General features: G+C 44.4%; 1 protein-coding gene across 1 annotated transcript in view; it reads left to right on the top strand.

The window, feature by feature from the left end:
- The window catches only part of tyr (tyrosinase), a gene marked incomplete at both ends in the record, with an annotated part of 15,263 nt that continues 1,093 nt past the window's right edge, over window positions 1-14,170 (top strand). Inside the window, 5 exons of the mRNA XM_079513522.1 lie at window positions 1-503; window positions 1,671-1,995; window positions 6,226-6,442; window positions 9,064-9,211; window positions 12,887-13,068. Of these exons, the coding sequence (XP_079369648.1) occupies window positions 1-503; window positions 1,671-1,995; window positions 6,226-6,442; window positions 9,064-9,211; window positions 12,887-13,068 (1,375 nt within the window). The remainder of the gene's footprint in view (window positions 504-1,670; window positions 1,996-6,225; window positions 6,443-9,063; window positions 9,212-12,886; window positions 13,069-14,170) is intronic.

Here is a 14,170-nt window from a genome sequence, read left to right on the forward strand (position 1 = left end):
ATGAGGAGTCTGTGTTTGCCTGTAGGCCTGCTGCTACTTCTAGGGTCCTGCGTGGGCCAGTTTCCCCGGCCATGTGCCAACTCGGAGGGGCTACGGACGAAAGAGTGCTGCCCCGTGTGGGAGGGCGACGGCTCGGCCTGCGGCGCCATGTCGGGCCGAGGATTCTGCACCGAGGTGTTGGTGTTGGACGAGCCCCACGGGCCCCAGTACCCCCACAGTGGCGTGGACGACCGGGAGCGCTGGCCGCTGGCCTGGTACAACAGGACGTGCCGCTGCGCCGGAAACTACGGCGGCTTCGACTGTGGCGAGTGCCGCTTCGGCTACTGGGGTGTCGGGTGTGCGCAGTACCGGGAGACGGTGCGGCGGAACATCCTGACGCTGTCGGTCGCCGAGCAGCGCAGGTTCATCTCCTACCTCAACCTGGCGAAGAACACTGTCAGCCGTGACTACGTCATCGCCACGGCCACCAGGGCGCAGATGGGCGCCAACGGCGAGAACCCCAGGTGAGGGTTTAGTTCCCCCATGTTGCATTAACCCATTAACATTTCTGGAAAACGTATATGTTGCTATATCAGTGGTGCTCAAACCTTTTCATGTCAAGGATCCCCGCAATGATATGTATTATGGCCTGGGATTCCCACCTGGAAATATTTTGTTCCAAGGATGCACAGAAACAAATTTTCAAGATTTTCCTTTTTAAAGATACCAGAAGTGACACGCATGAGCAAAAGTATAAAATAATGACACAGATGCTTTCCCGGTCTTAATGGGTCAAATGCTTAAATATTTTTTGGAAAAGGTTTTGAATGTTTTGAAAACGTTTGGCCATGCACTGTTTTTGGCCACGGATTTGTTCATTGAAAAACATGTTTTAATCTAACATTACACGATTATGTAACATGATCAATTGTAATGCTGCGTAGGATAGAGTCTATACTGCACGTGTAGAAACAAAGGAAGACATATAGGTTACCATTCTATGTTCTATGCTTATTTTCTTGCTAAAGCTTCACAAACTTTAAGCCTTGTGGCATAGCACACTGCTACTGCTACTACATTCTTTATTAGTTTTTAAAGCAGGTTCTTATAGTTTTGTTTAGTTTTCCTTTTTGTGACAAGGCTTACTTTGTATTATTTTGTTGTAGTAGGCTAGTATAGTAGCCATATAGGCTATTATGGGGTAGACAAGGATAACATTCAACCTGGTGCGAAAAATAGCAGATCTACAAGCTCAAGAGATTCCCCAGCATCCGTGGGGAAGGTTTTCACAGACAATAGCAGATCAACAAGCTCATTGTTAGCTTGTCGATCTTATACTTTCAGAGAAAGCTTTCCCCACAATAACAGAAAATATACGGGTATAGAGCCCTGAAGGACTCCACTCATCCATAAGTAACCCATTAAAACCCAGAAAGCAGCCATATCATTTTAGAATTTAGTGTTGGCTATTACAAAATAGCAGATATGCAAGCGCACAGCGCGGCACTTAGTGACAGCAAGCTTGTGCAAATGCTATTTTGGGGGATTTTTGAAAAATCTTGAAAGTGTTGAATAATTTTGAATCAGGAAAAGGTTTGAGAACAACTGGTGGTTAATACAATATCAGAAGGCATTAGAATCGGCCCCTGGTTACCTATACAATAACTCCGTAATGGTGAAACGCGGCACAGGTTTTCCGACGTCAACACCTTCGACCTGTTCGTGTGGATGCACTACTACACGTCGCGCGACGCGCTGCTGGGCGGACCGGGCAACGTGTGGCCGGACATCGACTTCGCCCACGAGTCGTCGGCCTTCCTGCCGTGGCACCGCGTCTTCCTGCTGAGCTGGGAGAACGAGATCCGCAAGCTGACGGGGGACTTCAACTTCACCATCCCGTACTGGGACTGGAGGGACACGCAGCGCTGCGACGTGTGCACCGACGACCTGATGGGCGGAAGAAGCCCCTTCAACCCCAACCTGATCAGCCCCGGCTCCGTCTTCTCCTCCTGGAAGGTACGAGGGACACTTTAGAAGCAGTGGTGGAAAAAGTACTCGCATGTTTTACTTTCTTTCTTTCTCACCTTTAGTTGCAGTTGTTTAGCCGTGTTTCAGCCGAAAAGCGTGAACTCTCATCTATCGCGATACTTTGTGAGCTCGCCAAGTCTTGCGAAGTCTCGCAATAGACGAGAGTTCACGCTTTACGGCTGGAACACAGCAACGGCGTTACTAGTAAAGTGTGTCGCTTAACATACTGTTGACATTATGGAGAGAATATACAAAAAGATGGATTTTCGAGCGATGGAAATAAGCAAATTAGCACTGAAACCCAACGCCCCATTGAGGGCTTTAATATGGTCGGGTAGGGGAAATAGCCAATAATGCGGTTTTTCACAAAATAACATCTGGACCACTTTTTTGGGGACTAAACAATTGCAACTAAAGGTGAGAGCACAAAATTCTCCTAAAAAGTGTCAATCAACTGCAATATAGAACTACTCCATTACAAGTAAAAGTAGGCTACCGGAATTCAAAATGTACGTGAAAATACAAAAGTATTGGCATCAAAATGTACAAAGTACCAAAAGTAAAAGTAGCCTACTAATTATGCAGAATGTCCCATTTGAAGTTTTCAAATATCTGCAAACTCACTCATTGTGTCGCATCGCAACGCTGCAAGATCGTCTATTTTCAAATGGCCGAAATGTATGTAGGGCTGTAATAATAATTAAAATCTACAAAGTAACTAGTAACTGAAGTTTTCAAATAATTGTAGTGGAGTAAAAGTACAATATTTGTCTCTGAGATATAGTGGAGTAGTATTGGAAATACGCAAGTAAAGTACAAATACTTAAGTAAATGTACTAGCTCATGTTCGGGAGAGGGAAGCTGGACGGGAGAGGTCATTGCATGTAACCCTATACAGGCTTGGGCAACAACTGTCAGTGGGAGGACGGTTAGGACCAATGCTTTAATTACATCCTCCTGGTGAGGGCTCCTCGCATACAATACGTGCTTTAATTACATCCTCCTGGTGAGGGCTCCTCGCATACAATACGTGCTTTAATTACATCCTCCTGGTGAGGGCTCCTCGCATACAATACGTGCTTTAATTACATCCTCCTGGTGAGGGCTCCTCACATACAATACGTGCTTTAATTACATCCTCCTGGTGAGGGCTCCTCGCATACAATACGTGCTTTAATTACATCCTCCTGGTGAGGGCTCCTCGCATACAATACGTGCTTTAATTACATCCTCCTGGTGAGGGCTCCTCGCATACAATACGTGCTTTAATTACATCCTCCTGGTGAGGGCTCCTCACATACAATACGTGCTTTAATTACATCCTCCTGGTGAGGGCTCCTCGCATACAATACGTGCTTTAATTACATCCTCCTGGTGAGGGCTCCTCACATACAATACGTGCTTTAATTACATCCTCCTGGTGAGGGCTCCTCACATACAATACGTGCTTTAATTACATCCTCCTGGTGAGGGCTCCTCACATACAATACGTGCTTTAATTACATCCTCCTGGTGAGGGCTCCCCGCATACAATACGTGCACCGTGAGTCAGGATATAACAGCAGTGACAACACAGAGGTGTGTGTGGGGAGGATTGACAATGCAGTTGTTAGAATAACAACTGCATTGGCTCTAAATGGGCGGGAACAAACAAACAATAGGCAGAAACCTTATTTTTCTTTCATAAATTAACACACTACAGTGTCACATGATCAAAAGTAGCAGATATGAAAGTTCTACACTTGTAGATCTGCTATTTTTGCTGTTTTGGACATACTGTATGCCGGTTTCCAAAGGACAGAGACAATACAGTGACTTATTTAATACTGTATCAGTCAAAACAGCATGCAGGGAGGTGCAGTAAAAGGATAAAAAAGTCTTGTTTCCATTGTGGTCCTATGTATTCATTTCATCAACAGAGCATAGAATATGAAATATTAACACGTTAATACACGTTAACTCTCTCAAACCATTTCATTTCAAGGACATTAAAAGAGGGGGGGGGGGGGGAATGTTGTTTAAAGTTTTATAATAAGGTTTATAATTCTGAAAAGATATAGGTTGGATTAGGATTAGACATAGAGGTTTATGTTTAGTGGGTGGGTTTAGGAGTTATGCCTGATTTATTTAACTTAGTTGAAAAGCAGATCTACAAGTTCACATTAACGCATCGGGCTGCTTGTAGATGTGTTATTTTCTGTGTGTAACAGCCGAGTAAGTGGAAATCAGAGTTTAGGGTTAGTGGCAAGAAAAAAGTGGCAAAATTGCCATCCTAAAAGGTTGATGTCCTCAAGTACAGTATAATATGTACAGTATATGTGCCACATTTTGAGCTTTGTACATCAGCTGTCTAATATGGAGATAAGAGGTTTCTGCCCGACAGCAACGTATATCCCACTTCAAAACGCACACAGCTTCCAGTACATGTCAGTAAGCCTTCATACGTGACCTTCATTCCATAACCTGCACACTCGTGTTCAGCATGTGATTTACTTCGAGAGTCTCAAGAAACCTGCATGCTGTCAGAACCACCAATAACATACATACGGGGGAAGGAAGCAAATGCACACAATTCCATCTTTAATCCTCAAATTAATCCGCCCCCATGCACGCATACATGAAGAATATGAGGGTGAAAATCCCACATCAGAGACACTTCAACCAAGACGCTGTAGACGCTGCTCTGGTTCTCCTATACAGTCTGAAAGGGATTGGTACAGTAGCTAAACAATGCATATGCATGAACATGTATGTATATATCATAGAATAAAGCAAACTAGGAGGGCTGCAGCATTGTTAAAGTCTGTAAAAGGTACATGCAATGTAAGAAGGTGCACTTTTAGAAAAGGTCTTCAAAGTCAAACTGCCCCTCGGGGCATAGTTCTCCACCAGGTCAGGTTGTGGCCTCCTGGTGGCGCTATAATAGGCCAATGTGAAAAGGGTGCCATTTCTTCTTACGCCTTTGATGGCAATTGGCATTTGAGGCATTTTGTTCCAAAAATGTGTTTTGCAAAAATCAGGTCAGATGGTCAGAGACATACAGAAAAATATAGTCGTTAATAAATACATTTCCCACCATCTTCAATGTAATAGATAACTAGAATCGCAAAATAAATATGGGTAGGCTACTGCACATGCAACCTACTACAGCTTGGCTAATTTAATATTGGAATACTAATCTTCTCTTTCATGATGAATTGTTCATATTATGCTTTTATATGTCAAACGTGACACCCTGAAAAATGTTTGTGTCTTTGGATTTGCTCATGCCACAGATGAATAACAGTCTAAGTCCACACTATTGATCCATAATGTATAAATGATAGATCAGGACAACAAGGCCTTTTCGTGGAGGGGTCAGAATGAAATTTGGACTTAGACTGTTTTTCGTCTGTGGTTTATTGTTGGCTCGAAACCTTGGATGTCCATAACATATTAAACCTTGGATGTCCATAACATATTAAACCTTGGATGTCCATAACATATTAAACCTTGGATGTCCATAACATATTAAACCTTGGATGTCCATAACATATTAAACCTTGGATGTCCATAACATATTAAACCTTGGATGTCCATAACATATTAAACCTTGGATGTCCATAACATATTAAACCCTGGATGTCCATAACATATTAAACCTTGGATGTCCATAACATATTAAACCTTGGATGTCCATAACATATTAAAAGTATAGTGAAATATAGCTGATCTGTAAACTTACAACGCGTTGTTTTGCGACGCATTGCTTTTCTATCAAAACATTTACACTTGTATGATGAAATAGGGCATTAATTAAAAAAAACAAAAAAAACATAATACATAAAAATGTGTAACATGGAGATATGAGGTTTCTGCCTGACAGTGACCATTATGCAACATGCTACATGTTGATTCATTTAATATGGGAACACCAACACCCGTCATGTTCACAATATGCTTCGAGTATCAAACGCAACACACTTCAAAGACGCATACGCTATGTATTGTGACTTTTGTATGAACAATTACAAAACATAACTGGATTAGTGGATTCGCTTATACGCTTATATGTATATTCCCCCCATTTCTAACCCCACCCCCCACCCACTTACAGTAACATACAGTATACTGGCTCCAGCAACAGCATTGAGGGCCTCTTCAGCTCAGAGTCGAGTGCTTTTGAACAGCTCTATTGTACTGCATATATGTGCCGTGCCTATGTGTGCGTGTCTATAGGTGATCTGCAGCCAGCCCGAGGACTACAACATCAGAGAGGTGTTGTGCAACACCACGGGGGAGGGGCCGCTCCTGCGTAACCCGGGCAACCACGACCCGGGGCGCATTAACCGCCTGCCCACCTCGGCCGACGTGGAGTCTGTGGTGGCGCTCACGCAGTACGACTCTGACACCATGGACCGCTTCGCCAACCGCAGCTTCAGGAACGCCCTGGAGGGTACGCTATTATAGCCCCTTGTACGCACATGAATTATACCCTTGACCGCTATTTATCGATGTATTGTTTTTCGCGACTTTCTTCGTGATTACTATGAAATCGTGCCTTTCCCGTCAGTCATTCAATGCTCCATAAATGGCCAGTACAGAATTCATTCCATGTTGATCTGACCCCACATGTCAAAGCGCCAGCGCTCGCCCAGCAGTCTGCCGTCAACGAGGCGGATGCGTGCACGGCGGAAGTGTCTTTATACTGGTAATAGCATAATCAATTAAAAAGGGTAAAAGTAAATATGGTAAATGTGGCTAAATATCGGCCTGGTCATTTCCATGCGAATTTGGCCCAGACCGGCCCACCACAACCAGCGCGCAGATAGCAGAAACTCTACCGCCCGCTCCGTCGAGGCACACACAAACAAACAAGCTCTAATACCACCACTCTTACAGAACAACATAAATGATACAAACCAACAGACAACTACACAACCCTTTGTTGCTCTCACAAGAATGCTGGAAAAATGATTCAAGATAAAAGAGGGTTTATTTGTCACTCACTTTGCCTGCCTGTCAAAAAAGAAAAAAAACATATCATAACTTCAGCGGCCCCCTACGGTCACGGCCCACCGGTAATATGACCGGTATGTCCTGTGGCCAGTCCACCCCTGTTATGTGCGTGCGTGTGTGCGTTTCCTGTACTCATACCAAGCCATTCCAGCTGAACTATTTTCTGAATGTCAATTCCCTGCTCTCTCTATATTGACATGAGAACGTTTGCAGTGCATGCCAAAGCCCCCCAAAAATAACTTAAAAAGTAAAATGTATAAATAATAATGTGTCGTTCCGCTGCCTTTAAGTGAGTAGCCTAAATGTTATTTTTAGTGCACCTTTCACAGACTGACACCCATAGAGTACTTGACAGCCTGAAAAAAACAAAAACATAAAAGCATATCGTCTTTGTCGGGTGGAAATCTTGTATAAACCAAAACCTTTATTTTTGTAATAATTATTTTAAACATTATATAAATTCAAGCTCACAACGGGGGCGGTGTTGTGAGTTTGTAGATTGCCTATTTTCACTACAACACTCTGATGAAGTAGGGCATTAATTTATGGGGAAAAAACATAAATAAGTTAAAATATGGAAGAAAAAGACAATACAATGATCATGATGAATGCATCCATACATGGCTATTGGCTATGTTCATGCTGTGGTGGAAGTACTAAGATTTGTGAGCCTGGTCCACACTATAGGCCTAGACCAGTGGTTCCCAAACCTTTTCATGTCAAGGACCCCCAAATTGACACTAATTAGCCTGCGGACCCCCATTTGAAGAGATATGCCAGGGACCTAGCCTGGCTCCAGCCCTGAATCGCTAGCCACGCCCATTAAGAAAATATGTTCTGGCGATTCAACAAAATGAAAATTCAGACTGAGTGTCAGGCTACCAGGGACCAATACATAAGAGAAGATTTGTTAATTTCAAGGACTCCCAGTTTGACATGCATATTAGTCTACAGACCCCCATTTAATAGCATCTCTGGGACCTCAATTTCTATTGTAAAATCAATGTTAATGTAACTCTTATAGTGTACAAACATGTACAGTATGTGTACATTTGTGCACTCAGAGTTACAGACCCATAAGGGTCCATTTGGTTCCAATCATTTAGCTGGGGACCCCCTGGAACTCCCTCAAGGAGGTGCACATGCAAATGCACATGCACACGCTCTACAGTGGGGGGATGTGCAACAGGCCAACAGCACATGCACCAAGGCCCACACCCACTCAATCATGATTGGAGGAAGGCCCCTCTCATCCTGATTGGATGAAGGCTGGGCCCTCTATAGCCAAAAACAAAACCTAAGGATGAACTCCTTATATGGTCAGCACACTCTACAGTAAGGAGGATTATCAAAAACAAAACAAAAAAAGTGATATTTGTTATTTGAATTAAGTGAAATCACTGAATATACCTTTAACTACACAAAACGTACACTTTTTGTGGTTATTATAAATACTCAACCATATTTTAACCAATATATTCCCTTGTTATCACCCAGTATGTTATATTTAATTTTCTTTGAATAATCATACCAGGACAGGAAATACATTTCTTCACACATTTATGTGGCAGTGAACAACACTTCACATGGAGAACGTAAACAGATTTGTAAAGTGTCAACATCATTTCCATGGCCAGTACTTCCGCCAATTCCGATACTTCCGTTTAGACACTCAACAGGGTTTAAAATGGGTGAAGTCATGATCATTTTCACCACTGGGCATGTTTAACTCGTGATGTGTTTTCCAAGCATGTGGAACACATGGGACTTTCCATCATTCTGATCACACAGCGATATTGTGATATTTTACACTGGTACTGTGATCTTTTACACTGGTACTATTTTACACTGGTACCCCTAAGGACCTTAGGGGGGTTCAAGGGGGTCCCTACTGCCCAGCAAAGTGATTGATAGTAGGAACCATTAGGACACTTATGGGTCTGTAACTGTGATAGTCTGCAAATGGAACTAAATGGCTTTACAGGTCTGGCTTTACAGTTTGTACAAATGGAACCCCTGCCACCCTCTGTCTCTCTCTCTCTCTCTCTCTCTCTGCAGGTTTTGCCAACCCAGAGACGGGCATGGCTCTGTCGGGTCAGAGCACCATGCACAACTCTCTGCATCTGTTCATGAACGGCTCCATGTCGTCAGTGCAGGGCTCTGCCAACGACCCTGTGTTCCTGCTGCACCATGCCTTCATAGACAGGTACACAACAACACATGCACGCAGGCACACATGCAGGCACACACGCACGTACGCACACACGCACGCACGCACGCACGCACGCACGCACGCACGCACGCCTCAACGTGTCGTATTCTCAGCAATTCTCACACACAATGCTTTAATTGTCCCATTGATAGTCTCCTTATATAGTAGGCTAAATATTGTTGCTTGGTTAGAAAGAAGTAAAGTGAGGCAGAATGAAACCTTAAGATGGTGGGTAGAGCGAGAGAGAGAGAAATTGAAGGAGAGAGAGGGGAGGGGAGAGGGGAGGGACAGACAGACAGACAGACAGACAGACAGACAGACAGACAGACAGACAGACAGACAGACAGACAGACAGACAGACAGACAGACAGACAGACAGACAGACAGACAGACAGACAGACAGACAGACAGACAGACAGACAGACAGACAGACGTGGTGTAAGGTAACTATTGTAGACTCAAGTAGGCTACTGTAGCCTAGTCCAATTTAGAGATTTCAGTATTTACATTGTTCAGTACTTTTACATCTAGCCCTCTTCATCTGAGAGGAAAATATTGTACTTTTACTCCACTACAATTATCTGAAAACTTGAGTTACTAGTTATACTTTGTAGATTCTGATTATTTACATGACACAAACTGCATGTCTCAAAAACCAAACAAAAACATACAATCACATCCTCAACTGAACAGAACATCATTAAAACACCATTGTTACACAAAAAGAGAGAGAGAGAGAGAGAGAGAGAGAGAGAGAGAGAGAGAGAGAGAGAGAGAGAGACCACAAAAGAACAAAGATTAAAGGAATATGGGATGAGATAATAATTAGCAGAGACAGAAGCTGGCGGGCTGCAGTGTAAAAAACAGTGCAGTTCCTCTTTGCATGTCTGTCTGTCTGTCTGTCTGTCTGTCTGTCTGTCTGTCTGTCTGTCTGTCTGTCTGTCTGTCTGTCTGTCTGTCTGTCTGTCTGTCTGTCTGTCTGTCTGTCTCTCTCTCTCTCTCTCTCTCTCTCCAACACTCCCTCTCTTCCCTGGAGAGAGGAAAAAGGAGAGATAGGCTACTTGATATTTAGCACATTTTAATGCAGCCTTTGGATATAGTGAAAAGAAAAAAAGCCTATGAATAATTTTGCCAAGTACAGTTGTCTAAAACAAAGCTCACGGAAAATGCATTTCTGTAAACATTAGCTCTGGGTGCTGGGCGCTAATTACACATTTACACGTCTATTGTCAAAGCTTATTGTCATGATAATTTTTGTAAAGGAAATTAATCAGTGCAAAGTGAGACCTATCATGAACAACACAGACAAAATCATGGGGTGGTTTGTTTATTTTTGGAACACATTTCTCATATGATGCAAAATAATTATAATGCAGTGACGCTGTCACATTAGGACTTTGGTACTCTAGGCTATATTTTCCTATATACAGCTTTTGACCCCACACATCTCAATATTTGCCATTGACAATGAAAGGAGAAATTAGGTCAAATGTCCGCCAAATATGACTGTGGCAACAGGCAACAGGCATTCTGATTGGCCAGTATGAGATGATCCATAATGATGTACGATGATAAGAGCGCCCCTCACTTCATACGGTTGTGATTTTTGTGTACATAAAGTGTTAAAATTATGTTTTTACACTAGGTGTCACTGTTGAACAGAGTCTTCCTTAATTGGTTAACCCAAACCATCAGCTTCATGGATTGGACAAACTTTGTGTGGTGTTTTGCCTCTGAAAGAATAAAAGTGAAGACGCTGAATATTCCATGCATTTACACATCAGGACTTGACTAATATGGTATCATTGACAAATAGGTACTTTTGTGAGTATGTGTGTCTGAGAGGACCAGGAACAGCCAATCAAAGTGCTGTGACAGTGAGACACTATGTGTACTCCTTTGGAGGTGGCAAGGATCACATTGATGTGCACGTCTTCAACACAGTGTCTTTGAAGTGGAGGAAGTTGTTCCCTCCAGGCGTGACGGCTACACAGCTGTTCTGATAGGAGATACTGTCTGCCTCTGGGGAGGTTGTAAGCCTTACTTTTATGGGTTCTGCGACATGATTTATGCATTTGATGTCGACGCCCACACATGGTTCAAACCACAGGTTTATGGGACCATTCCAGAAGGGAGGAGATACCACTCAGCCTGTGTCTTGGGGAAGGTCATGTTATCCATGGAGGATATATCCAGACTGGATACACTAATGACATCTACAAGTTGGACACCACCACAATGGTCTGGTCTTTAATTTATACCAGAGGAACTCCACTCCCTGTTTCATACCGTCACTCTGCCACCATAATCAGGACAAAGATGTTTGTATTTGGGGGCCAGTACAGCATTCATTCCATATGTTAATCTGACCCCCCATGCCAAAGCGCCAGCGCTCGCCCAGCAGTCTGCCGTCACCCAGGCGAATGCGTGCACGCAACCTCGCCCTCAGGGAGTCTTACTGGTGATTATACTAGGAGGAGGATTTTTTCTTGAGGGGCGCTATGCCAGCTTTGTGTTTGTGTGAATCATAGCGATGTCTGTCTGGGAGTTTTATAAATATCGAATCAACTAAAAGTATTAACAAGAGCTTGTAACTAAACAATAACCTCATTGGATCCATTGGAACACAGGTTCTTCCCACAGTTTTTGGACATACGACAGAGAGTGTATTTTGTCTTGCAGGCATTTTCATCCTGCGGCAATGTAAAAATCAATGTGCGTTATTACTCATTCCTTCCTCTGTGTTCATCTCCTTTATGGTCTTTCGATTAGCAGAGATGTTACAGCAGAGATTTAAATGTAACTATCTGGGCTAATGTTTGCTCTGTTCTGTTCTTCATGGTTCAGAACTAACGGCCTCACCGCAGACATTAACCACTTAAAGGGCCATGAAACTCCAGGCTGATTTGGTAGTTTGCTTTCCGGTTCGGGTTAAAAACTACAGCAGATTAAAAGACGTGGAAGACTTGTAAGAAATACAGCTACACCAAACAAATTAATAATAAGCGTGTTCGATTTTCATGGGTGTGTCCAGAGCTATAAGGCATTATTAATTTGATTGGCTGCAGCTGTGTCGCTTACATCAAAGTGTATTATAAGGTCAGCGTTATGCAGCCTGCTTTCACCCCGTCGTTTTTTAACCTGAAAATCAGCCTAGGGTAACTGGACTTGAGTTACAACTGTGCTTTCTTCTTCTGACTACACCAAATCTCTTTGCCAAAAAGTAGCCGAACTACAAGCTCACAACTCATTTGTGTGCTTGTAGATCGGCTATTTTTGGGCAATGTTCCCCACCCCAAGAAGACGTTCAAGTGGTTATAAAGTTTCTACTCCCTTATCTCGTCCTCTCCTCTCTTCCATCCCTGCTCCCTCCTTTCTCCCCTCCCTCACGTTCCTCCTATCCCTCCATTCTTTCCACTTTACTGTTATCTCTGTCCCCTCTTTTCATTTCCTCTCAATCTCTCTCACCAATCTCTCTCAGCTATCTCTCTCTCTCTCTCTCCCACCCTCCCTCTTCCACCCCTCTGTATGTCTCTCCCTCCCTCCTGCGTCCTCTCTCTCACCTCTCTCTCCCTCCCCCCTCTCCACTATAGACTTCATATATATAGGCCTACATTATACTGTATATGTTATTATTATTCATTGATGTACTGTTTTATCTTCCTGCAGTATCTTTGAACGTTGGCTGAGGACCCACCGGCCACTGCGTACCCGTTACCCACAATCCAACGCTCCCATCGGCCACAACGACGGCTACTACATGGTGCCCTTCCTGCCGCTCTACAGGAACGGAGACTACTTCCTGTCCAACAAGGCCCTGGGCTACGAGTATGCCTACCTGCTGGACCCTGGTCAGTATCCACCCTGTAACCCCAGTATGCCTACCTGCTGGACCCTGGTCAGTATCCACCCTGTAACCCCAGTATGCCTACCTGCTGGACCCTGGTCAGTATACACCCTGTAACCCCAGTATGCCTAGCTGCTGGACCCTGGTCAGTATCCACCCTGTAACCCCAGTATGCCTACCTGCTGGACCCTGGTCAGTATCCACCCTGTAACCCCAGTATGCCTAGCTGCTGGACCCTGGTCAGTATCCACCCTGTAACCCCAGTATGCCTACCTGCTGGACCCTGGTCAGTATCCACCCTGTAACCCCAGTATGCCTACCTGCTGGACCCTGGTCAGTATCCACCCTGTAACCCCAGTAGGCCTACCTGCTGGACCCTGGTCAGTATACACCCTGTAACCCCAGTATGCCTACCTGCTGGACCCTGGTCAGTATACACCCTGTAACCCCAGTATGCCTACCTGCTGGACCCTGGTCAGTATCCACCCTGTAACCCCAGTATGCCTACCTGCAACGTATACGTTGGTCCGACGTACTAACAGTCCGACAGTCATGCCGGTTAAGACACATGCATGGCCGTTTTTAGACTCACCCGTGGCTTTGACATGTGTGGCCGGTTAAGACATGTGTGTGGCCGGTTAAGACACGTGCGTGGCCGGTTAAGACACGTGCGTGGCCGGTTAAGACACGTGCGTGGCCGGTTAAGACTCACCCATGGCTTCCGTGTGCGGTCAGGGTTAGGTTAGGGTTTGGGGTATGGGTGTCGGACCAAAGATATGCACCCAGGGGGCGTAGGGCGGGGGGCTTCAACCTGTTCCAGGCCAAGGACCCCTTATTAGCTGAGAGAGAGATGAAGCAGGGTCCCCCCCGGCTCAAGTGCTTAATATATAAAACCTTCATATCATACAAAGATTTGGCGCCCCCACCCCCCCCCCCCCCTGTAGTAACTCTGAGGATGCCTGTTGAAGACCCATGGGGTACGTTATACTGTATGTTCAGTACGAGGAAACACTCACTTTAGTGGTTTATTTTGGCGACACCTCTGGCAGCTCCAATTGCAGCATCCGTCTATGGTCCGTTTAGAACTGCAATTCCCAGAATTCAGT

The sequence above is a fragment of the Electrona antarctica genome (genome assembly GCF_951216825.1).
Source record: "Electrona antarctica genome assembly, chromosome: 11".
NCBI lineage: Eukaryota > Metazoa > Chordata > Actinopteri > Myctophiformes > Myctophidae > Electrona > Electrona antarctica.